Source organism: Mobula hypostoma, chromosome 12, assembly GCF_963921235.1.
Source record: "Mobula hypostoma chromosome 12, sMobHyp1.1, whole genome shotgun sequence".
NCBI lineage: Eukaryota > Metazoa > Chordata > Chondrichthyes > Myliobatiformes > Myliobatidae > Mobula > Mobula hypostoma.
In genome coordinates, this window is record NC_086108.1 from 31,783,501 (window position 1) to 31,810,033 (window position 26,533).

The 26,533-nt window shown below is 41.4% G+C and overlaps 1 protein-coding gene across 3 annotated transcripts in view; it reads right to left on the reverse strand.

The window, feature by feature from the left end:
- Positions 1 to 26,533, reverse strand: part of suco (SUN domain containing ossification factor) — a 110,961-nt gene that overhangs the window by 29,727 nt on the left and 54,701 nt on the right. For 2 of the 3 annotated variants that reach the window (XM_063063778.1, XM_063063780.1), the window contains 6 exons: positions 23,548 to 23,615; positions 20,764 to 20,871; positions 20,197 to 20,302; positions 15,936 to 15,956; positions 14,207 to 14,262; positions 12,596 to 12,687 (listed from right to left, as the gene is read on the reverse strand). In XM_063063778.1, coding sequence (XP_062919848.1) covers positions 12,596 to 12,687; positions 14,207 to 14,262; positions 15,936 to 15,956; positions 20,197 to 20,302; positions 20,764 to 20,871; positions 23,548 to 23,615 — 451 coding nt within the window. The remainder of the gene's footprint in view (positions 1 to 12,595; positions 12,688 to 14,206; positions 14,263 to 15,935; positions 15,957 to 20,196; positions 20,303 to 20,763; positions 20,872 to 23,547; positions 23,616 to 26,533) is intronic. The other variant, XM_063063779.1, reaches the window with a different exon arrangement.

Here is a 26,533-nt window from a genome sequence, read left to right on the forward strand (position 1 = left end):
AATTACATATATTGAATAGATAAAACACGCAAAAACAGAAATACTGTATATTAAAAAAAAAGTGAGGTACTGTCCAAAGATTCAATGTCCATTTAGGAATTGGATGGCAGAGGGTAAGAAGCAGTTCCCGAATTGCTGAGTGCATGCCTTCAAGCTTCTGTACCTCCTACCTGATGGTAACAGTGAGAAAAGGGCATGCCCTGGGTGCTGGAGGTCCTTAATAATGGGCACTGCCATTCTGAGACACTGTTCCCTAAAGATGTCCTGGGTACCTTGTAGGCTAGTACCCAAGATGAAGTTGACTAGATTTACAAACCTTCAGCAGATTCTTTAGGTCCTGTGCAGTAGCTGCTCCATACCAGACAGTGATGAAGCCTGTCAGAATGCTCTCCATGACACAACTATGTGTGCAAGAAATGTGTCCAGCTGCAGCTTCTGGCAGACTGCACTGAGCAGCTGAAGCATCCGCGATGTTGAGAAAGTCGTGAATAGCACATTCAGTGAGTTGGCCACACTGCAGGTAAAGGCTACACAGGCAGAAAGGGAATGGGTGGCCACTACACAGCATAGCAGTAGGTAGGTAGTGCAGGAGTCCCCCGAGGTCATCTCCCTCCTAAATAGATATACTGTTTTGGATACTGTTGGGGGAGATGTTTCATCAGGGGAAGGCAGCAGCAGCCGAGTTCACGGCACTATGGGTGGCTCTGCGGCACAGGAAGGAAGGAAAAGGAGTGGCAGAGCTATAGTGATAGGGGATTCGATTGTAAGGGGAATAAATAGGCATTTCTGCAGCCGCAAACGAGACTCCAGGAGAGTATGTTGCCTCCCTGGTGCAAGGGTCAAGGATGTCTCTGAGCGGCTGCAGGACATTCTGGAGTGGGAGGGTGAACAGCCAGTGGTCGTGGTGCACATAGGTACCAACGATATAGAAAAAAAAAAACAGTATGAAGTCCTACAAGATTAATTTAGGGAGTTAGGAGATAAACTAAAAAGTAGGACCACAAAGGTAATAATCTCTGGATTACAACCAGTGCTACGTACTAGTTAGAGTAGAAATAGGAGGATATATCAGATGAATACGTGGCTTGAGAAATGGTGCAAGGGGGAGGGATTCAAATTTCTGGGGCATTAGAACCAGTTCTGGAGGAGGTGGGACCGGTACAAACAGGATGGTCTACACCTGGGCTGGACTGGAACCAATGTCCCAGGGGGATGTTGCTACTGTTGTTCAGGAGGATTTAAACTAATGTGGCAGGGGGATGGGAACCAGTGCAGAGAGACAGAGGGGTGTAAAATGAGGGTAGAAGCAAAAAGTAGTGAGGTGAAAGTAAAAGTGGCAGGCCGGCAAATCCCGGGCAAAAATCAAAAAGGGCCACTTTTCAACATAATTGTATAAGGGCTAAGAGTGTTGTAAAAGCAAGCCTGAAGGCTTTGTGTGTCAATGCAAGGAGCATTCGTAACAAGGTGGATGAATTAAAATTGCAGATTGTTATTAATGAATATGATATAGTTGGGATCACAGAGACACGGCTCCAGGGTGGCCAAGGATGGGAGCTCAACATTCAGGGATATTCAATATTCAGGAGGGATAGACATGAAAGAAAAGGAGGTGGGGTAGCATTGCTGGTTAGAGAGGAGATTAACGCAATAGAAAGGAAGGACATTAGCCGGGAGGATGTGGAATCAATATGGATAGAGCTGCATAACACTAAGGGGCAGAAAACGCTGGTGGAAGTTGTGTACAGGCCACCTAACAGTGGTAGTGAGGTTGGGGATGGCATTAAACAGGAAATTAGAAATGCGTGCAATAAAGGAACAGCAGTTATAATGGGTGATTTCAATCTACATATAGATTGGGTGAACCAAATTGGTAAGGGTGCTGAGGAAAAGGATTTCTTGGAATGTATGCGGGATGGTTTTCTGAACCAACATGTCGAGGAACCAACTAGAGCAGGCCATTCTAGACTGGGTATTGAGCAATGAGGAAGGGTTAATTAGCAATCTTGTCGTGAGAGACCCCTTGGGTAAGAGCGACCATAATATGGTGGAATTCATCATTAAGATGGAGAGTGACATAGTTAATTCAGAAACAAAGGTTCTGAACTTAAAGAAGGGTAACTTTGAAGGTATGAGACGTGAATTAGCTAAGAGACTGGCAAATGATACTTAAAGGGTTGACAGTGGATATGCAATGGCAAGCATTTAAAGATCGCATGGATGAACTGTAACAATTGTTCATCCCAGTTTGGCAAAAGAATAAACCAGGGAGGGTAGTGCACCCGTGGCTGACAAGGGAAATTAGGGATAATATCAATTCCAAAGAAGAAACATACAAATTAGCCAGAAAAAGCGGCTCACCTGAGGACTGGGAGAAATTCAGTCGTGCAGAGGAGGACAAAGGGCTTAATTAGGAAAGGGAAAAAAGATTATGAGAGAAAGCTGGCAGGGAACATAAAAACTGACTGTAAAAGCTTTTATAGATATGTGAAAAGAAAAAGATTGGTTAAGGCAAATGTAGGTCCCTTACAGTCAGAAACAGGTGAATTGTTCATGGGGAACAAGGACATGGCAGACCAATTGAATAACTACTTTGGTTCTGTCTTCACTGAGGAGGACATAAATAATCTTCCGGAAATAGTAGGGGACAGAGGGTCCAGTGAGATGGAGGAACTGAGGGAAACACATTAGTAGGGAAGTGGTGTTAGGTAAATTGAAGGATTAAAGGCAGATAAATCCCCAGGGCCAGATGGTCTGCATCCCAGAGTGCTTAAGGAAGTAGCCCAAGGAATAGTGGATGCATTGGTGATAATTTTTCAAAACTCTTTAGATTCTGGACTAGTTCCTGAGGATTGGAGGGTGGCTAATGTAACCCCGCTTTTTGAAAAAGGAGGGAGAGAGAAACCGGGGAATTATAGACCAGTTAGCCTAACATCGGTGGTGGGGAAAATGCTAGAGTCAGTTATCAAAGGTGTGATAACTGCACATTTGGAAAGCAGTGAAATCATCGGACAAAGTCAGCATGGATTTGTGAAAGGAAAATCATGTATGACGAATCTCAGAATTTTTTGAGGATGTAACGAGTAGAGTGGATAGGGGAGAACCAGTGGATGTGGTATACTTGGATTTTCAAAAGGTTTTTGACAAGGTCCCACACAGGAAATTAGTGTGCAAACTTAAAGCACACAGTATTGGGGGTATGGTATTGATGTGGATAGAGAATTGGTTGGCAGACAGGAAACAAAGAGTGGGAATAAACGGGACCTTTTCAGAATGGCAGGCAGTGACTAGTGGGGCACCGCTAGATGAGGGAATTAAATGCAGCATCCCCAAGTTTGCGGATGACACGAAGCTGGGCAGCAGTGTTAGCTGTGAGGAGGATGCAGGGTGACTTGGATAGGTTAGGTGAGTGAGCAAATTCATGGCAGATGCAATTTAATGTGAGGTTATCCACTTTGGTGGCAAGAACAGGAAAACAGATTATCTGAATGGTGGCCGATTAGGAAAAGGGGAGGTGCAACGAGACCTGGGTGTCATTATACACCAGTCATTGAAAGTGGGCATGCAGGTACAGCAGGCGGTGAAAAAGGCGAATGGTATGCTGGCATTCATAGCAAGAGGATTCAAGTACAGAAGCAGGGAGGTACTACTGCAGTTGTACAAGGCCTTGGTGAGACCACACCTGGAGTATTGTGTGCAGTTTTGGTCCCCTAATCTGAGGAAAGACATTCTTTCCTCTATAAAGAAGGTTCACCAGATTGATTCCTGGGATGGCAGGACTTTGACATGATGAAAGACTGGATCGACTAGGCTTATACTCGCTGGAATTTAGAAGACTGAGGGGGGATCTTATTGAAACGTATAAAATCCTAAAAGGATTGGACAGGCTAGATGCAGGAAGATCGCTTCTGATGTTGGGGAAGTCCAGAACGAGGGGTCACAGTTTAAGGATAAAGGGGAAGCCTTTTAAGACTGAAATGAGGGAAAACAACTTCACACAGAGTGGTGATTCTGTGGAATTCTCTGTCACAGGAAACAGTTGAGGCCTGTTCATTGGCTATATTTAGGAGGGAGTTAGATATGGCCCTTGTGGCTAAAGGGATCGGAGGTATGGAGAGAACGCAGATACAGGGTTCTGAGTTGGATGATCAGCTATGATGATACTGAATGGCGGTGCAGGCTCAAAGGGCCGAATGGCCTACTCCTGCACCTATTTTCTATGTTTCTAACTATAGAAGTTTTTGAGTGTATTTGTTGACATGCCAAATCTCTTCATGCTCCTAAAAAAGTATAGCCACTGTCTTTTCTTCTTTATGACTACATCGATATGTTGGGACCAGGTTAGATCCTCAGATCTTGACACCCAGGAACTTGAAGCTGCTCACTCTCTCCAGTTCTGATCCCTCTAAGAGGATTGGTATGTGTTCCTTCGTTTTACCCTTCCTGAAGTCCACAATCAGCTCTTTCGTCTTACTGACGTTGAGTGCCAGGTTGTTGCTGTGGCACTAGTCCACTAGTTGGCATATCTCACTCCTGTACACCCTCTCGTCACCACCTAAGATTCTACCAACAATGGTTGTATCATCAGCAAATTTATAGATGTTATTTGAGCTATGCCTAGCTTCACAGTCATGTGTATACAGAGAATAGAGCAGTGGGCTAAGCACACACACCCAAGGTGCGCCAGTGTTGATCGTCAGCGAGAAAAATACGTTATCATCAATCTGCACAGATTGCACTCTTCCGGTTAGAAAGTTGAGGATCCAATTGGAAAGGGAGATACAGAGGCCCAGATTCTGCAACTTCGCAATCAGGATTGTAGGAATGATAGTATTAAATGCTGAGCTATAATCAATGAACAGCATCCTGATGTAGGTGTTTGTGTTGTTTAAGTGGTCTAAAGTCATGTGGAAAGTCATTGAGACAGTGTCTGCCATTGACTTATTGTGGCAATAGGCAAATTGCAATGGGTCCAGGTCCTTACTGAGGCAGGAGTTCAGTCCAGTCATGACCAACCTCTCAAAGTATTTCATCACTGTCGATGTGAGTGCTACTGGGCGACGGTCATTAAGGCAGCCCACATTATTCTTCTTAGGCACTGGTATAATTGTTGACTTTTTGAAGTGGGAACTTCCGCCCATAGCAGTGAGAGGTTGAAAATGTCCTTGAATACTCCCAGCAACACACACAAAAAATGCTGGTGAACGCAGCAGGCCAGGCAGCATCTATAGGAAGATGTACAGTCGACGTTTCGGGCGGAGACCCTTCGTCAGGACAAACTGAAAGAAAAGATGGTAAGAGATTTGAAAGTGGCGGGGGGGGCAAGGGGGAGATCCAAAATGATAGGAGAAGACAGGAGGGGGAGGGATGGAGTTAAGAGCTGGAAAGTTGATTGGCAAAAGGGATACCAGGCTGGAGAAGGGAGAGGATCATGGGGTGGGAGGCCTAGGAAGAAAGGAGGAGGGAGCCCAGAGGGTGGGCAAGGAGTTATAGTGAGAAGGACAGAGGGAGAAAGAGAAAAAAAGGGAAAAGAAAAAAAAACAAATGAATAAGGGATGGGTTACGAAGGGGAGGTGGGGCATTAACGGATCAATGTTCATGCCATCAGGTTGGAGGCTACCCAGACGGAATATAAGGAGTTGTACCTCCAACCTGAGCGTGGCTTCATCTTGACAGGAGAGGAGGCCATGGATAGACATATCAGAATGGGAATGGTACGTAGAATTAAAATGTGAGGCCACTGGGAGATCCTGCTTTCTGTGGCGGACAGAGCATAGGTGTTCAGCGAAACGATCTCCCAGTCTGCGTCGGATCTCGCTGTCGCCAATATAATGAAGTATCTACTGATGTCTACTATAAGCCTACGGACTCTCACAGCTACCTGGACTATTCCTCTTCCCACTCTGTCTCATGCAAAAATGCCACCCCCTTCTCGCAATCCTCCGTCTCCACCGCATCTGCTCTCAGGATGAGGCTTTTCATTCCAGGTCGAAGGAGATATCCTCCTATTTTAGAGAAAGAGGCTTCCCTTCCCTCCAACATCAACTCTGCTCTCAAACGCATCTCTCCCATTTCACGCACATCTGCTCTCACCCCATCCTCCCACCACCCCACCAGGAATAGGGTTCCCCTTGTCCTCACCTACCACTCCAGCAGCCTCCGGGTCCAACATATAATTCTCCATAACTTCCGCCACCTCCAACGGGATCCCACCACTAAACACATCTTTCCCTCCCCCCTCTTTCTGCTTTCCCCAGGGATCACTCCCTACGAGACTCCCTTGTCCATTCGTCCCCCCATCCCTTCCCATCGATCTCCCTCCCGCTACTTATCCTTGTAAGCCGAACAAGTGCTACACATGCCCTTACACTTCCTCCCTCACCACCATTCAGAGCCCCAGACAGTCCTTCCAGGTGAGGTGACACTTCACCTGTGAGTCGGCTGGGTTGATATACTGCATCTGGTGCTCCCGATGCAGCCTTCTTTATATTGGCGAGACCGGACACAGGCTGGGAGACTGTTTCGCTGAACACCTATGCTCTGTCCACCAGAGAAAGCAGGATCTCTATTGAGGGAGGGAGAGAGAAGATGGCGGTGCGACGCAGCCGTTCCGAATGAATATCGATTATGTGTAACAAGGGGGCCGTGCACAAACTGGATTTGATGGAGACAGCCGTGAGAAGCGCTGAGAAACATCCGGAGTAACTTCTGGAATGCCTGCTTCACTGCCGCTGCTACTGTGCGATCGAGAATCTCCGGAGACGAAGGCCCCAAATCCTCGGCTTTGCGTATCGCCTGTTGCCGGGGTCGGGGTCAAAGCACTCGGCAGAGATGGTGCTCGGTGTCGAAGAGGTGGTCAGAGGCTCGGAGTTTTCGGATGGACTCGGAGTTGGACTGTGGTCGGATGCTTCCAGGATGCTGCATCGGTGCTGGAGGTTTACCATCTGCGTGAGATGATGGGACTTTCGAGAGACTCTGAGACTTCTACTGTGCCACGGTCTGTTCTTATCAAATTACGGTATTGCTTTGCACTGTTGTAACTATATGTTATAATTATGTGGTTTTTGTTAAAAGTTTTTAAGTTGGTTTGCCATGTGTTTTCGTGATATCATTCTGGAAAAACATTTTATCATTTCTTAATGTATGCATTACTAAATGACAATAAAAGGGGACTGCGTGTCCTCATAATCATACTAATAATCTCCCAGTGGCCACACATTTTAAATCCACGTTCAATTCCCATTCTGATATGTCTATCCACGGCCTCCTCTACTGTCAAGATGAAGCCACACTCAGGCTGGAGGAACAACACCTTATATTTCATCTGGGTAGCCTCCAACCTGATGGCATGAACATTGACTTCTAACTTCCGTTAATGCCCCATCTCCCCTTCGTACCCCATCCATTTATTTATTATTATTTTTTTTCTTTTCCCTCTTTTCTTCCTCTGTCCCCCTCACTATAACTCCTTGCCCATCCCCTGGGCTCCCCCCCCCCGCTTTCTTTCTCCCTAGCCCTCACATCCCATGATCCTCTCCCTTCTCCAGCCTGGTATCCCTTTTGCCAATCAACTTTCCAGCTCTTAGCTCCATCCCTCCCCCTCCTGTCTTCTCCTATCATTTTGGATCTCCCCCTCTTCCTTTCAAATCTCTATCTCTTCTTTCAGTTAGTCCTGACGAAGGGTCTCAGCCCGAAATGTCGACTGTACCTCTTCCTATAGATGCTGCCTGGTCTGCTGTGTTCACCAGCAATTTTTGTGTGTGTTGCTTGAATTTCCAGCATCTGCAGATTTCCTCGTGTTTGCGTTCCTGAATACTCCCGCTGGTTGGGTGGCACACCAGGTACTCAATCAGGACCTTCCGCCTTACGAGGGTTCACTTTCTTTAAAGACAGCCTAACATCGGCCTCTGAGACGGAGATCACAGGGTCAACAAGTGCAGCAGGGATCTTCACAGGAGTAGTTGTGTTCTCTCTTTCAAAGCGTGCATAGAAGGCGTTGAGTTCATCTGGTAGTGAAGCATCACTACCATTCATGCTATCGGGTCTTGCTTTGTAGAAAGTAATGTCTTGCAGACCCTGCCAGAGATGCCATGCATCCGATGTCCTTCGAAATTGTCTCCTCACCCTTGAAATAGCCCTCCGCAAATCATACCTGGTTTTCTGGTGCAGGCCTGGGTCACCAGACGTTAATGCCACAGATCTAGCCTTCAACAGAAAATGTACTTCCTGGTTCATCCACGGCTTTTGGTTTGGGAACGTACAGTAAGTCTTTGTGGGAATGAATGTTTAATCATTCACAGTCCAAGCTGGAAAAAGTATGTGAACCCTTGCATTTAATAACCGGTAGGACCTCCTTTAGCAGCAATAACCTCCATCAAATGTTTCTTGTAGCTGCTGATCAGACTTGAACAACGGCGAAAAGGAATTTTAGACTATTCCTTCATACAAAACTGTTTCAGTTCAATATTTCTGGGACATCTTGCAAGAACAGCCCTCTTCAAGTCATGTCACAGCATCTCAATCGGGTTCAGGTCTGGACTGTAACTTGGCCACTCCAAAACACAAATTTACTTTTTAAACCATTCTGTTGTTGATTTACTCTTGTCTTTTAGATCATTTTGTTGCATCATCGAACTTCTATTAAGCTTCAGGTAACAAACCGCTCTACTGACATTCTCCTGCAAAATGTCTTGACATAATTTTGAACTCATTGTTCCCTCAATGATTGTAAGCCGTCCAAGCACTCAGGCAGCAAAGCAGCCCCAAACCATGATGGTCCTTCCATCATGCTTCACAGTTCGGAGGTAGTCTTGGTGTTGGTGTGCAGAGCCCTTTTCCCTCTAAACATAGCAATGTGCATTTCTGATAAAACGTTCAGACTTAACTGTCCACATAACAAACATTTCAAGAGACTTGAATGTCATTGTAGCTTTTTCCAGCTTCATGCATCTCTACAATTCTTCTTCTAAGGTCCTCTGAAAGTTGTTTTGATCGAGGCATGGTGCACATAAACAGATCTTTCTTGATAAGGGCAGGCTCCGTCAGCCGCCTGACCATGAGTCTTTTTGCTTTTTATTTATAGGGCAGGGCACCTCTACAACACACCTCGAATCTCATTTCATTGATTGGAGCACCTGACTCCCAAGAACATTTATAGAAAGCATTACCCCAGATATTCACATACCTTTTTTTGAACCTGGACTCAGACTGTTTAAATGGTATAGTCAATATTGACACGAAGTACAATTGTTTGTGTGTTATTAGTTGAAGACAGATTGTGTCTATTATTGTGACTCGGATGAAGATCAAACCACATTTTATGAGTAATTGATGCAGAAAACTAGACAAGTGCTAAGGGTTCACAAACTTTCTTGCAACTATATATTGATTGAATGAGGTACCAAGTATGCCTCAGAACCAAGTTCATGACAAAACAGTGATGGAGACAAAGAAATACTGTCTCCAGGCATATCTGTTATGTTCTTTACTCATCTCAAAAAAAGGTGGTTTGGAGAATACATTCTTAAAATCAATGCCCAGACAACAACCTGGTCTCTCATCACCCCACTGAAAACAGAGGTCTGCATGACCATAACTTTATAAAAGGTACAATTGTAAGGGAGAAAAACGTAAAGCTTATGCTTCCCGAGTCAGTCAGTCGACTTTTTCCTCACAGGATGTTCAGTTTAAACTAAAGCCAATAGTCGAGAGTATTTTTGCCAAAACCCACCTGTGTTAACAGATTTTTCAATATTAATTAGAAGAGGACTTTTGCTACAACACTTGAAAAGTAACATTAGTTTTGACACGTCTGTGTGGCTATGACACAGAACAATTAAGGTCTGTATTGCCCCCGTGTCTATGATTCATCATGGATTAATTACTTAATCAGCAGAGGTTGAGTGAATGTTAATTTAGGACATCCCATGAATCCAGGTTCTCTTTTGATACAAGAGACCGAGATTTTGAAATTTGAGCAATGCTCCAAGATTTCTTTCCTTAGATGTACACGTAAAGGATCTTGGTCACTTTGAACCACCCACTAAAAGTTGACAAAGTGAAATAAAGTTTCAAATGCCACTGTGTGTATACAGCAAGCAGACAGTTACTAATCGCATCAATGAATTTTAAACTTCAATGTCATTGCAATTAATATACCGCAATATGCAAGGCATATCACGAAGACTTTCCTTCCACTACACATGGCCTACAGCTGAAAGTTGGAACCAGTATTATTTATTCATTACTTTAAGTGTTGGCACTGAAGCCCAATTCAAAAACAAAAGACAGATTGCCATTTCCAACCAAGTAGGCACCTTATTACCACATTTTCTGCTATTTCCAGTGAAAGAAAAATTGGCAATATCTTATTCAGGGAACAGGCAAGATAAAATGAAAGAAAAAAATGCAGGTGGAAAGAGGAAGATTGCATAGGAATGGAAACCAGAGAGTGAGTCATAGAGCTCCCAGGTATAGCTTTTATTACATCGTCTTAATTCTTTACATAAAAACAGAACAGATCTGCAGGATATCTTAAATAACATGGATGAAATAGATTAAGAGACTGTTTCAAGTATGAGCATGGTCTAACAGGTTTGTTTTTGTTTTACATAACAGGTCAGGCAACACCTATGGAGGGAAATGAACAGTTGACGTTTTGGTTCAAGACCTGTAATGCCCTGATGAAATGTTGACAGTTCATTCCCCTTCATGTGGATACTACATGGTCTGCTCAGTTCCTCCAGCATTGAGTGCTACACAGATTCTGTGTTTCTGTTCTATATGTTTAATGTATTCGGTCTGTGTGATCATTGCACATTGCTCAAATTCCAAATACGCTTTTCAATAAACACTACAGAAACAGCAACCAAATTTCATGAATATACCTTTGCACAGAATACAAAAGCATGTTATTTTCCAGTTCATTAGCAAAGTTCCAGACTTTGATGAGGGAAAGATTACATTATTAATAAACCATGAAGTATGCTGAAAAATCAGATGAAACAGAATGGAAACACCATCAACAAGCTTCTATCAGAAATGGAGATCAAGTTAGAAATAAACACGAGATTCTGTAGATGCTGGAAATATAGAGTAACACAAAAATGCTGAAGGAACTCCGCAGGTGAGATAACATCTACGGAGGGGAATGAACTGTCAATGTTTTGGTCCAAGACTCTTCAGCAGGGCATTACAGGAATGAAGAGTTGGGCTGAGACTCTTCATCAGGACTGGAAAGGAAGGGGGAAGCCAGAATAAAAATGGTGGAGGGAGGGGAAAGAGTAAAAGCTAGAAGGCAATGGGTTAAGCCAGGTGAAAGGGAAGGTGGGTGGGTGAGGGAGGGTAGAAGTAGTGAGAAGCAGGGAGGTGATATGTGGAAATGGTAAAGTGCTGAAGAAACAATCTTATAGGAGAGAAGAGTGGACCATGGGAGAAAGGGAAGGAGGATGCGTGCCAGAACGTGATAGCAAGTGCAGAGAAGTATTAAATTCCATTTGCCATATTTTCACCAAATGACTCAAATCCTTAATATCCCATTGGAGAATGGGAAGGTCATCACGACATTCCCTCCAGCTAATTCTGTATCATCCGCACACTTCGATATACCCTTGAATTTTATTGCCTCCTGCAGATCAATAAGTAGTGAACAGCTGCGGACTAGAAGCAAAATGAAATGCCATTGCTAAAATGCTAAAACAAGAAACAAATAACAAAATGGATGGTAATGGCCAAGTGCAGACAAGACTAGAAATGGAACAAGAAACAAAAGATCAATCTGGGGAGACAAATTAGAACCGCAGAACCTGAAATCACTAAAGAAAAATATTATGGGTGGTGGAAATCTGAAGTAGAAAATAGTAATGACTGTCATTACTTATTGAATTCAACACTTAAGAAATAGTGATGTACTTTTGCAGAAATGTTATTCCTCAAGCCTGCACTGAGTTGCATTTGCATAGTGTAGGAAACATAGCATAAAGGTTGGAATGCTGTAGGATCAAGATTTAAAAAGACAAATGGCAGACAGATTAAAAAGAAACACTGAATTGCATACACACAAAGTAGAAGTGACCACACTGCAAGTGAACTGCAGTTCAGTAAACTTGAAGTAGCACAAATAAATGTCCATTCACCTGGGAATGCAGAACATGGAGGTGAAAAATACAGAGCAGGGGAATGAAATAAGGAAAAGGCTGGGATAGCCAAGACAATCAAAGTTAGAGGGATATAATGAATCCAATCAAACCTGTTAATGACAAATCTTTGGGTGAGGCAGAAAAAGACATAGTAAGTACTGGTCAGAAAAGTGGCATCATCAGATGGACAAAATAAAGCAGGAATACTGAGAAATGTATTGGAGTCGTCATGGAAGGCAACGTGCAATGTGGCAGGAAGCATTACCAAGATACTAATACAAGTTGGTAAGCTTATGTTAAGACATTATCTCCATTTCAGAATAGAATTATCTAAGGTAGTATGTTGTAATTACAGACTCTAAGCTACTCGTACAATGCACAGAAACTGAGAACTACTTTACTTGATATCTTCAAGATGAAAAGCAGTATTTAGATAAAGAATAGCAGTAAAACATCCATACCATAATCTTCATCAAGATATTCTAGACGCTCTGTATTGTACTGAGATTCAGCAATTTCCTCATATTCCTCCACCATGCTGGTACCAAACACCCTAGCACAAAAATGTTCGATGTTATTTTGAAAGCAGTGTAAAATTACATCAGTACATAAAGAGATCCACTGTTGGCCCAGTAGTTACTTATTTCATCACCACGATACTACCTCTAAAATGTTACACTGAAGTACTATAGTCTAGCTTTGATGAAGCCACTTTTAAATAGAATAACTGAATATTGCTATACTTCAACTTTCAATTTTTGGATTTGTAGTTTGAACAATTTTAATTTGCAAGTACCAGCTCCCAATCCTTCAAGGTTTATCACAGCCTTACTATTTTGGTAATATTTCAATAATATACCTTGTTTTGCAAGTAGAAAAATTGCTCCAAAAATCAGTCCAGCTTTTGAGATTTGCAATAGGTAACAGTTCAAAAAATTTGCCAAGTTGGTTGAAAAGCAGCATAATTCCTCTTCTGGAGTCTAGACCATTGGAATAATTCTCAACTTACGACGCATCAGGCAGTGTTTGTTTGATTTCTTTTGATTGGCTAAACTTTTCTATATAATACTATTCCCTTTTCTCAATGTTTTCATAACCACCACTCTGTTCCCAGGACGAGTCACTCCTTTCCAGAATAGCGATGTCCTCCTCCTTCAAAGAACGGTGGTTCCCTTCCACCGCAACTTCCGCCATCTTCAACGGGATCTACCGTCAAACACATCATTCACTCCCTCCCACATTCTGCTTTCCACAGGGATCGCTCCCTCTGTGATACCCTTGCCCATTCATCGCCCAATAATCTCCCTCCTAGCATACATCTGTGCAGGTTAGAGAAATGCTATACCTACCCATTCACCTCCTCCATTCAGGGCCCCAGTCTTCCAGGTGAGGCAATACTTCACCTGCAAATCTGCTGGGGTAGTGTATTGCATCCAGTGCTCCCGATGTAGCCTCCTCTACATTGGTAAGACCCAACATAAGTTGGGGGGACTGCTTTGTCAAGCAGCTCTGCTAAAAGTGATATTTCCCCAGTGGCCAACCATTTTAATTTCTATCCCCACTCCCGTTCCAACATGCCAGTCCATGGCTGCCTCCTTCACCATGATAAGGCCACTCTCAGGGTGGAGGAGCGAAACCTCATTCCATCTAGGTAGCCTCCAATCTGATGACATGAACATCAATTTCTCATTCTGGTAATTTTTTTCCTCCCATTTCCTCTTCGGCCTAAAACACTGATTCATTTTTATAGATGCTGCCTGACCTGCAGAAGTTCCTCCAGCGTTTTATATGTTACTCTGGATTTCCAGCTTCTGCAGCATGTCATGTTTATATATTGTACTTGACTTTTAAAAGCAGGAAAGACAATACTAAAACAAAAATACTACATGTATTGAATTACCCCGACTTTAATTCAGCAATTGCCAGTGAGAGACACATTAATTAATAGTTCTAGTAACATTCTAGAGCAAGGTTTTGGGGAGAATCACAAGGTGAAAAGCTGGTTTTCATATTTACTTTACTCAAAAGGGAACACCGATTTCTGCAATCTGTAAATCTCACTACAACTTTACCTTATAAGGCTAAGGGGACAAAAGTGCTCTGATCCAAAGTGTGAAACTAACTCCACCTACAAAAGAACAAATACTGAATTAATATGAGACAATATTCAACAGTTCAAGTTAGGAGAAAACTGGCGATAAATTCAGAAAAATCATTCATCAGAAGTAAAACCACACAAGAATTTAAAAGAACAGAAATGCTCCTGTGAGTTGAGGAAGTGCTGGGTTGCTACCTTTCAAGTGCAATTTGTGAAAGATATTGTAAATATTGGAAATCTGCAGGTTTATAATGACCAATTCTGCAACTTTTAATGTAGTAAATATGCACAGAGGCTCTAAACTATATAGAAAAACATATTCTGAAGAATTTCAAAAAGCTACTTACACATGAATAAACACTCAATTCTGTGCGTATTTACCCAAGTCAAGCAACAATATCACTTGCATATAAATGGAGGGATGCTTAGAAATTTAAACTCCTCATGCAATGTCAATGGCCTTCGCAACTGAATTCAATCATCCACTACAAATGCTAACAATGAAAAATGCTGAAAATAATTCCAAAATGAATTCAAAGCTACAAGACCTGAACAATACAAGGCATCTTTTACTAAGTGATTAGAACTTCATCTGCATGAAAGAAACTTTCAACACATCAAGACTTCAATGAGACCTGCATACAATGATCAGTTCATTATTACAAATAAATATTTTTAAAGCTTATCATGAGTCACTTCAAACACAGAATTACAGGCAAGACCACACATTTCTATTAATGAGATCATTAATAAGCTAGCATAATTCAACATATTTAGGTTAAGAATTTATTTTGTAAAAGAAATCTGCTTCTTTACTAACAAATCACAGTGTTGAGAATACAGCTGTAAACATCATTCTTGAAAGTTATCAAAGTATAAATCAGATGTCTTAATAATTTTTAGAGAGTCATTTTGAAAATTTGATAAATGACTGTATGGGTTTAAGTTTGATGAAAATCCAATAGGTATTGAAACAATGCTCTGGTCTGGAGACACTTATCAGCACTAGTTGTCAATTTTCTCAAACTTATTTTCTGTTCGGACAATTTTAAACAATCAAAAATCTAAATATCACCTTTATAATAAAAGACTTAGAACGAGGAGTGACAACCCAATTTTATGCTGTACAGTCATTGTAAAGAGCAAAACAATCTGCAGTATTGATTTTTCCACAGTATGAAACAGAAGATTACTTATTTCGCCAATTGTGTAGGAAAAGAGGGGGAATAAATGACATTTCAGGTATACTAGCAAATATTTTTTAAAGGCTAGACTTGAATTGCAAGACGTCACTTTTTACATTAACTGGAAAATTAGACTTTACTAAATTGAACAGGAAAATTAAATTTGATTAAACCCGCATACGAGTAATAATTGAAACCAACAATAACAACAAAATTGGAGACCCGTTTCCACAAAAGGAGTATTTTGTGTATGCTGCAACTCCAGTTGTATAATTAAGATTTTCACCAAACTTCACAAAGGATCTCAAAATAGTTAATGAAAATTTGTTGACAAACATTCCAGTAAATAAATTTTCCCAATTGCAGTGGTGCTGCATTTAAAAGTATGATTTATTTGGTTAGTTTTGCCAATGCACATGACTTCATTAGTAAAGGCATGCAATGTTGTGCTTCATGCATGCTAGCAGTGCCTCCAGAAAGGAAACTTCCAATCCATGACTAACTTCTATCCATGCTAACCTTTATGTATTTGATGAACATCTGAAGCAAGAGAAAGGGAGAAAAAGATGTCAGTAAGAAGTAACTGCCAACATTGCTCACTACATTTTATAAAAATATCAGAGTACCATTATTCGCAACCATTTTCCAAGTCTTCCTCCATTTGAAGAACTTGGAGAAGTAACAAAATAAAGTTGTCCAGGTGCTTAGAACTCTTCAAAATCAGCCATAAATCTAAGATTACAGATTTGCAAATACACCCTTACAGGATAACTCCAACATTTTATTAATTTCAATTTTATAATAAAGATATTGCTCATTGAATGACTTCAGCTACACAAGGCAAAGAAGTGTTCACAATGATTCCGATTATATTTCAGTTAAAAAGATCATAACATTAATACTACAACAGCACAGAATTGGAAGTTCAACACAAAAGCTCTCATGCCTTCAAGTGTGGACAGGAAGAAAAGGAAACAGTGCTAATCTGCAGATTACAGTTTTTAGTTCAGCAAAACAATGTCATTGCTGGCAAACCAAATGAATTTGAAAAAATTAATTTGTTCATGACTGTAAATATAAGCCAACAATATAAAGAGGATACAAAGGTTTTTTCATATATAAAAAGAGAGGAGAGTGTGGACATCAGAAAATCACTGCAGAGGTAGTAATGGGGGTACAAAAGAAAATTGCTGATGAGCTTAAGTATTTATCCTGCCCAGTTTGAGATGGTGCTACTGAAGACATGCAACAGCTTACCGGTGGTTCAAATACAAAGGAATTCAATCAAGAACATTATTAACACTTTTTTTAAAAAAGTACAATGTGGTAAACTATCACCACAAACAAAGAGGCAAGGTGAGAGCACAGCAAATTCGAGAGACGTGCCCTGCTGGTACGCTGCAAAATCGACGCACTTGGAGTTGGAGCTGTGCTGGTTAGAGTGGACGATTCAGAGGGGAAAAGATGGGACGGAGGAGTTCCAAAGCCCGAACAACTAACCCAGACGCGACAGTAGATCGCTCTGTGCCAAGCCAATTTGAAGAGGTCGAGAACGGCTTCTTCAGCAAATGATGACTTGCGGCTTTGGGCCCACTCTGAGCTGCTCCGGGGATTTGGATCCAAGGATACAATTTGGTTTGGAATGCTGTTGTTGCTACCTGCTCCCATTGTTTGTGAAATCCTGGTTCGAAGCAAATTACTGGGCAACGTGTTCTAGGCCTGGAGCAATTCGCAGCAGCAAGGCCCAGATCCTAATGCCAGGTACAATACGCTGTTTGGACAATCTAAACACCAGCCCAGATAGACAAGATAGGCAGGGTATCGAGAGTCAGGAAAGGCTCAATCGCCCTGGGTGCCAAGCTGATTTGAAGAGGTCGAGAATGGCTTCTGTGGCAGCAAAATCTTGGCCTGGAACAATTCGCCGTGGCAGGGCCTGGGTCCTAGTGCGAGGTTCAAACAACTTAAGCACCCGACCAAATAGTCTGGGGGCTCCTCAGATTTACATGACTTGTTTCGGGTTTTTTCCCCTTTTTCTGTGGGTACTGGGGGGTTGTTTTTTTTAAATTGGGTTCTTTCGGGTTCCTTGCTCTGCGACTGCCTGTAAGCAAACAAATCTCAAGGTTGTATAATTTGTACATTCTTTGATAATTAATGCACTATGAATCTTTTGAATCACTGTGGAACACACCAGCAGTATGCCAGAAATACAAGAGTCAGAGGGCAGAAGTGAATGTAGCTGCTATTACTAAGGAGCAAGTGCTTAGGAAACCAAAATACATGAAAATAGTTAGTCACCTGGACCAAATGGACTACACCCCAGGATTTTGAAAACAGTAGCTGAAGATGTTGTGGAGGCATTAATGATCTTTCAGAATCACTATCTTCTGGAATGGTTCAGGAGGACTAGAAAATTCCAAATGTTACTCCCCTTCTTAAAGGAAACAAAATTACAGGCCAGTTAGAGCCCAATTTCAGTTGTCGAGAAGATGTTGGAGTTCATTAGGGATGAGCTTTCGGGTACTTGCAGGGACAAGATAAAGTAGGCCAAAGTCAGAAGGTTTCCTTCAGGGAAATCTTCCCTGACAAATCTGCTAGAATTCACTGAGGAAATAACAGGCACGATGGAGAGTCAGTGAATGTTATTTACTTGAATTTTCAGAAGGTCTTTGATAAGGTGCAGCACATGAGGCTGCCAAACAAGATAGAAGCACAAGCTATTATAGGAAAGATACTGGCATGGCAGCACTGGCTGAATGGCAAGTGGGAATAAAGGGGGTCTTTTCCGGTGGCTGCCAGTGACTACTGGTGCTCCTCACTGTGTTGGGCCCACTACTTTTCACTTTATATGTTAATAATTTGGATGTCAGAATTGATGGCTTTGTGACAGTGTTTGTAGATGATACAAAATAGGTGAAGGGGCAGGTAATGTTGAGGAAGCAAGCAGCCTGCATAAGGACTCACTAGGAGAATAGGCAAAGTGGCAAAATGAATATAGTGGAGGGACGTGTATGGTCATGCACTTTGGTAGAAGGAATAAAGGCATCGATTTTCTAAAGGAAGCAAATTCAAAACTCAGATGCGAAGGGACTGGAGAGTCCTCATGCAGGATTTCCCAAAAAGTTAACTCACAGGTTGAGCAGATTAGTCCACTTCTTGAGAGGACTAGAATATACAAGGCATTGATCAGACTATACTTGGAGTATTGAGCAGTTTTGACCCCTTTAAGAAAAGATTGCTGGTATTGAGAGGATGCAGAGGAGGTTCACGAGAACAATCCTGAGAATGAAAAGGTTGACATATGAGGAGCATTTGATGGATCCAGGCCTGCATCGCTTAAGTTTAGAAGAATGGGGTGGGGGGGGGGGGAATCTTATTGAAACCTATTAAACAGTGAAAGGCCTAGATAAGAGTGGATGTGGAGGAGTCTGGGGCCAGAGTGGACACAGCTTCAGAAGAGAGGGGCATCCTTTTAGAACAAATGAGGAGAAATTTCTTTCGCCAGAGGGTGATGAATCTATGAAGTTCATTGCCACAGGTTGCTGAGGAGGCCAAGTCATTAGATTAATAGGTTCTTGATTAGTATGGGCGTCAAATGTTACGGGGTGAAGGCAGAAGAATGGGGTTGAGAGGCATAATAAATCAGCCATGATGGATTGTCAGAGTAGAGACTGTAGGCCGAAAGGCCTGATTCTGCAATGTTATATGGTCTTAAGGCCTTGTTGCCATGAAAATATCATAGAGGTTCACCACAAAATATTTTCCTACACTCAAATCATTGAATGAAGCAACCAAAGTACCTATTATCAAGCTACTAACTATAACCTATTTTCCAGATACAAAATATTAGTTTATAAGACAATGCACAATTGCATCCTAAAGTACAAGTCGTTTGACATACATGCAATATGCTGTACAAACATTTGTGCGCCTCCTCTGGTACATCATTTACATCATAAAATTCAATACCTGGCTGAGCATGAAAGTAAACCTCAACAGCCTTCCTGCATTCTCCACTTCAGGATTTTACATATACCCATTTCCACATTGACATTCCAGATCAAGTCTAACAAACCCAGTCAATCTGTATTGGATTCACACGTTTTGCCATTCAAGGTCACTTCAGTCCTAAAGCCCACATGTTGGAAGGAAGTTACTTCAAGGAATCCTTAATTGTTAATAATTATAATTGAAAACTAAAATGAAGTATTAGTTTTTTTTTTAAAACATCCTTTCAAGGTGGCTGTTCACACTCATTAGTTCTCATATGTCTCAAGCACCAATTGCAATGTAAACTTGGAAGATTACTCAAAGATCACACATTGTGAATATTTTTGTTTAAATAAAAAGCAGTAAATGTCCACATTCAGGACAGAGTAATTACTTTGGAGCTCCTTCGGGGTATGCAAGATTTTTCTAACACAAGTTGCTGGAAAAGATGATTTGAACCATTTGAAAACATTGCAGCAAATTTAAGCTGGAAGATTTCTTAGGTATTTAGAATTGTAGTGCACATAACCATTCAAGACATATCTTATAAAGCATATAGGCTTAGACAAAGTGCGTAGTAGCTTGAGTACTATTACGGCTTGGCTTAAATAATGAGAATGCCACTGCAAGATCAAGCAGATAGAATAAGCTATAATTGAAAAAATTCATAAAAGCAAAAAGTACTTAATATTTGATTTCATTATGAAGTATTCCTGAAACTAGTGGAATTAAGCAGTATTGAAGTGCTACTTATTTCATTTGCTCCAATTCTGAAAACAAAATGTACTTTTACCTTGACATACTTGGCATACATTTGCTCATCTAAAGGAAAGCTCTGCACTGTTCTCTCATCCAGAGCATGGAATGTGCCAAGTTTAACCCATTTATTGGTAGGATACCTGAAAGTAATAAAAGTGACCAGAATTGTGGTTCAGTTATTACTTAGAAAACCATTTAGAGTTAGATTTTAGCTACACAGTGCAAAATTCATCTTCAAGCAGAGGAAGATCACTCCCTGCACAAAATAAAAAGATGTTGTAAATAGTTTAAGCAACATTCATGGACAAATAAGATTATTTTTGCAGGTTTCTTACCTTTCATTAGAACCTTTAACAAAACATCAGCAACCCAAAATATTAATCCTGCTCAACTTTCCAGATATATTTTGATCTGAACTACTTGCAACATTATTTTCCCCCCAGAATTTTAACATCTGTGGCATCCTGATTTTGAAGTTACATGAAGTTGAATTTATGCATACAGGAGTTAATTACATCACCTTCATTTAAGGTGAATGAACACTGATGTTATATTGAACAAAAATTTTAGAATAACTCCATTAAATACCCATAAAACATACCTATCACTGATGGAAACTAGGAAGTCCCTTGGCGAAGATGAAAATAACTCGAAGTTTGCAACATCAAGCTGCCTGACTTGGATGGGCTCACACAACTCAATTACAAACCTACAAAAAGAAAATGAAATATTGCTGTAGTGTTGTTCTTTGAAGTAACAAGAACGAGATCTGTGATAGAGCAGGAACCATTAAAAAGAATAAGTCCTGTTGTGTACAAGTTTCGCTTGGGCCAAAATGAAGAAATGAGATTTAAGCAAAACAGCCATGTGGGAGTGGTCACAATGTGACAGTAGAATTAGAGTGGGGAAACTGAGGCTTTAGCTTAAGATACTATTGCGAGAAGAGGCGTGGATAAGATCCATCATGGATTGGCCACTGCATTGTGGGTCAGCGTAGAAGTCTGAGGTATGAGGACACTTTGGCAAGGATCACACAAGTGAGTAAGTAAAAAACAGGGATGGATTTTTAAAATATATATTCTAGTTAATTAAAAGAAAAAATTACAACTACAAGTAGGGATGCAGGATCAAGAGATGCATGATGTGGGAGCCGGTGGATCCAACTATGGTTTCTGATGACCACATATGAGCAAGTGTTCATTGAGGAACTCAGACTTGAAGCTGATGACCTGGAATCTAAGCTTCAAATACTGTGATCCATCAGGGAAAGCAGAATTACCCAGACACTTTCATGCCCAACAGGTCTGACACCATTGCTCCCTGTGAGGATAAGAGCGGAGCTGCTGGAAGGATGAGTAACTGAATCATGGTTCAGAGGGCCATTAAGGGGGGGGGGGGGGAGGAGAAGGAGAAGAGAAATGAAGTTGTAATTGGGGATAGACAATTCTCTGCTGCTAGGTTCATTGTTTGCCTGGCCACTTGGCTCAGAACATCTCATCTGACCTGCAAAGGAATTTGGAGTAGGAGGGAAAGGATCCAGTTGTGGTCTGTGTGTACCAATGACATAGCAAGTACAAAGAAAGGTTCTGCTGAGGGAATTTGAGTAGCTAGGGACTAAATTAAAACAGATTCAAAAACGTAAATCTCTGGATTGTTACCTGAGCCATGTCCAATTGGTACAGGCGAAACCCCTTTTTACTGGGTGCTGAAGGTGTATACGACTTTGGTCCTGCCAAAACCGTGAGGTTGGGATGCTTCGCCCACCAAAACCCTGGCTTGCGTGAACGCTGTATGATTGACTGCCCCCACGGCCGCCGCCCCCCCCCCGCAATCGCATCGGCAAGAAATAACAGATCATACACTGCACAAATTATATAGTTATGAACGTTAACTTGACCAGAGTTATTAAAGAAAAACAAGGGGCCCATTATAATTAAACAGTCAAACATGCACATAAGTTGGAGCTCATCTTGAACTTGTCTGTAACTCAAACACTGGACCCTCAGTCTGCATGAAAGCACACACCACCATCTCTAATAACGTGCTCTCCCACAGAGTATTTGATCCTTCCTCCTTGAAGCCATTCATCTGCACAAAGCACCTTGCACAACAAGGACGGCATCCTCAGCTATCTATCTTCCCTCTAATCTTCTCCCAGTTCCTGCCATAGAAGACCATGACCCACGCCAGTGCCCCTCACAAAACCTCTCCACCTATCACTCTCTAGAATCTTCTCCCAATTTCACCATCTGATTGGCTGACACCACATTCCGAAACTGAATAAAGCCCCCTTATCTCAGCTCAAACCCAAACAGGCTGAAAGCAGAACAGACTACCCTTCAAGAACTATTAAAATGAAATACCTACAGCATAGCAGTAAAAACTTTAACCAGGGCGTTACACAGGGTTAAAAAGACTAAATGCATAGCGCAAAGATTGGTGTGGGAGAAGTAGGTTTGAATTCATCTGCAAGATCTTGCCAATCACTGAAATCAGGCCAACTGGCCTAAAATTTCCTGTCTTTTGCCTCCCTCCCTTCTTAAAGGGTGAAGTGACATTTACAATTTAAGGGCGTCAAAAGTTACAGAAAGGAGGAAGGAGAACGGGGTTGAGAGGGATAATAAATCAGCCATGAAGCAGAATCAATGGGCCCAATGGCCTAATTTGTGCCGACATTCTCATTGTTTTTTTACAACTGTGCAGACCAACCATTGCTCTGAGCAGGAAATTATCATTTATTTATATTTTCTTTTCAGGGCCTGAAAACAGCATGGCAATTTAAATGCTTTTTTGTAATATGCACATCAAACAAACCATAACTCACAACACAAGTAAACGATATCAAGCGATCAAAACAACCGACAGGCACGGTGAAATGTTTTGACTAGATTGTGTCAGTGTTTAGCAGGCTGGCACTTTATTAACAATGAGCTATTGACTTCCAATCTGTGGTTATTGTTGTAGTTGAAACACTGACTATGTAAATAAACTGGAGTTCTAAAATGAATCAAAGGAAAGGATGTAGTACATTTGTGAAAATTTATGGATTATATTCATTAACACGTAATTACAGGGTACTTCAGTTATATTAACAAATTTCAAAATTATATTAGCATTATTTCAAATTGAAAATTATAGCTGTGTGGCAACAAAGGCAAGGTGCAAGGAAGCATTTCATTCAATGCGCAGCCACATACCCCCGCAGCTTAAGGGCACAATGTTCTGCTCCCAATTCTTATGGTCATACTATGTGTAATATGAAAGTATGAAAATTGTTTTTCTACTCATTACATTCTATTATAGTATATAACCTGCATCAAATCATAGCATCAAGAAACAAATTAAACAGTTAACAAGCATTTTTTCACCCAAGTTTACTACTTACCAAATCTTTGCACTGCATGGATTTAACATGTACAAGTCCATATTTTCCATCAGAATTGCTGAATTGCTCTGAAAGTCAAAATTGTAATAAACACATTCAGTAATGAAGTGTTTATACTGATTGGTAAATAAATAAATACTCCATTACCCGAAATTTCAAAAAGGAAATGCAAAAGCCAAGCTTAAACCTTACTTGTCTTTCACATTCCAAAAGCAGAAACAAACTCTTGCGCTTTTTTTTAAGAAACAGAATTCTACAGAATACAGGATTACTTTCGTCTTAAATCACACTGATGCAGGGAAAGGTGGATCTTCTAACATTCTTATTGGCAAAAAAGCCAATCTTCAAATCATTTAAATTCACTATACTTAATATCAAAAAGCTGAGCATGCCAAATATAGCAAACCTCGAAAACAAACACCCTAGATATTGTGCCAGTGCCTTTACTCTAGTACTCACTGTTCGAGTACAGCTATAACAGTTAATCAACCTTACAAAATGGAACATTGCATAGATACATCCAGTCCTGTAAAAGCAAGACAGGTTAAATCTCACCTAGAATTTCACTAATCTATCCTGAATCATTAAAGGGTTAGTCAGCAATGGAATCGTGCTCCATTTATTCACCACCCTGAGATCCAGACCTCATTATAACCAAGATCCAATCAGACAAAAAAAACACTAAGTTCCAAAAAGCAGCAGCAAATAACCAGAGATCAAGGAAGCATCAGATTGACCATTTCATTAACAAGTTTTGCAAAAATTGGTCATCAGGAATTAATCTATATCTTTCTGCCTTCAATGATTATTTGCAGGCCGATCAATTCATCTCCAGGACATTACTGCAGGAGTTCATAAAACAATGCATGAAGCTTAAACATATTTAAACATTCATAAATCTTCTGTCGCTCATTAGGTCAGAAAAGTAAATACACACCACTGACTGACTGCTCAACATTCAATGTTGATCACAACTCCATGGACAATGCTTGAACGCAGCAAGACACAGACACTTTCATGGTTTGACTAAAGGAGTGGCAGATGGCATTCATGCTTGTTAGGTAATAGCCATCTCCAATGAAAACCTAAACATCTCCCCTTGACATTCAATCGCATGACCGCTCATGAGATGCCACACTAAACATAATATTAACCAGAAGTTTAATTTGACTGGTAACCAAGGTTAGAGGCTAGACTTTGTGTAATGACTAACTCAGTTCCTGACTTTTTAAAAGGCCTTTCTACAATCTAATAAGGTATATCACAAGAGCAATGTGCTACTCTCAACTTGCTTGGATGAATGCAACTCTAATAGCATTTGTTGATCAAACACATTGAGGACAGACCAGCCTGACTGATTGGGACCCCATCCACCATGCTAAATATTCACTCTTGCAAAGTACATTGAGAAACAGCCAATTGCAAGGAACAATAAATGCTAGCACAGACATTGATGTGACTTATGTACTAATATTGGTTATTCACTTTCAAGTTCCTTCCCTTCAAAGACATGTCACCATCGCAATTGATCATAATTTGGTTGGTAAGAAATCCAATGTAAATCAAGATGACCACATTCATCAGAAATTATGAATACTTGAAGGTTCGAATTTCCATTCCGACCCCAGTTAGTCCAACAGAGATTGAGTATTGCTTTGAGAATGTTCTCTTCCTCATCTGGAAAGTACTTTTGAGCGCCTTTTTTTTTAAAAAAAGAGAAAACATTAAACTGCACCGCACAACCAAAACGGTTCAGTGCGATCTTTGCCACAGAAGAACTGGGCATCACAAGGACATGTGGAAGAATTCTGATCTTCTAAAAGCACACATACACATCCTTCATGTGGTAAATGATAATGGCTGAAGGGCAAAGATAATAGACAATAGGTGCAGAAGTAGACCATTCGGCCCTTCAAGCCTGCACCGCCATTCTGAGATCATGGCTGATCATCTACTATCAATACCCAGTTCCTCCCTTGTCCCCATAACCCTTGATTCCCCTATCCATAAGATACCTATCTAGCTCCTTCTTGAAAGCATCCAGAGAATTGGCCTCCACTGCCTTCTGAGGCAGAGCATTCCACACCTCCACAACTCTCTGGGAGAAGTTGTTCCTCCTCAACTCTGTCCTAAATTACCTACCCCTTATTCTTAAACCATGCCCTCTGGCATTGGACTCTCCCAGCATCTGGAACATATTTCCTGCCTCTGTCTTGTCCAATCCCTTAATAATCTTATGTGTCTCAATCAGATCCCCCCCTCAATCTCCTTAATTTCAGCGTGTACAAGCCCAGTCTCTCTAACCTCTCTGCGTAAGACAATCCGGACATCCCAGGAATTAACCTAGTGAACCTACGCTGCACCTCCTCCACAGCCAGGCGGTCTCTCCTTAACCCTGGAGACCAAAACTGCAGACAATACTCCAGGTGTGGTCTCACCAGGGCCCTGTACAAATGCAAAAGGATTTCCTTGCTCTTGTACTCAGTTCCCTTTGTAATAAAGGCCAACATTCCATTAGCCTTCTTCACTGCCTGCTGCACTTGCTCATTCACCTTCAGAGACTGATGAACAAGTACTCCTAGATCTCTTTGTATTTCTCCCTTACCTAACTCCACACCGTTCAGATAATAATCTGCCTTCCTGTTCTTGCTCCCAAAGTGAATAACCTCACACTTATTCACATTAAACGCCATCTGCCAAGTTTCTGCCCACTCACCCAGCCTATCCAAGTCACCTTGAATTCTCCTAACATCCTCATCACATGTCCCACTGCCACCCAGCTTAGTATCATCAGCAAACTTGCTGATGTTATTCACAATGTCTTCCTCTAAATCAATGACGTAAATCGTAAACAGCTATGGTCCCAATACCGAGCCCTGTGGCACCCCACTAGTCACCACCTGCCATTCCGAGAAACACCCATTCACTGCTACCCTTTGCTTCCTATCTGCCAACCAGTTTTCTATCCATGTCAATATCCTCCCCC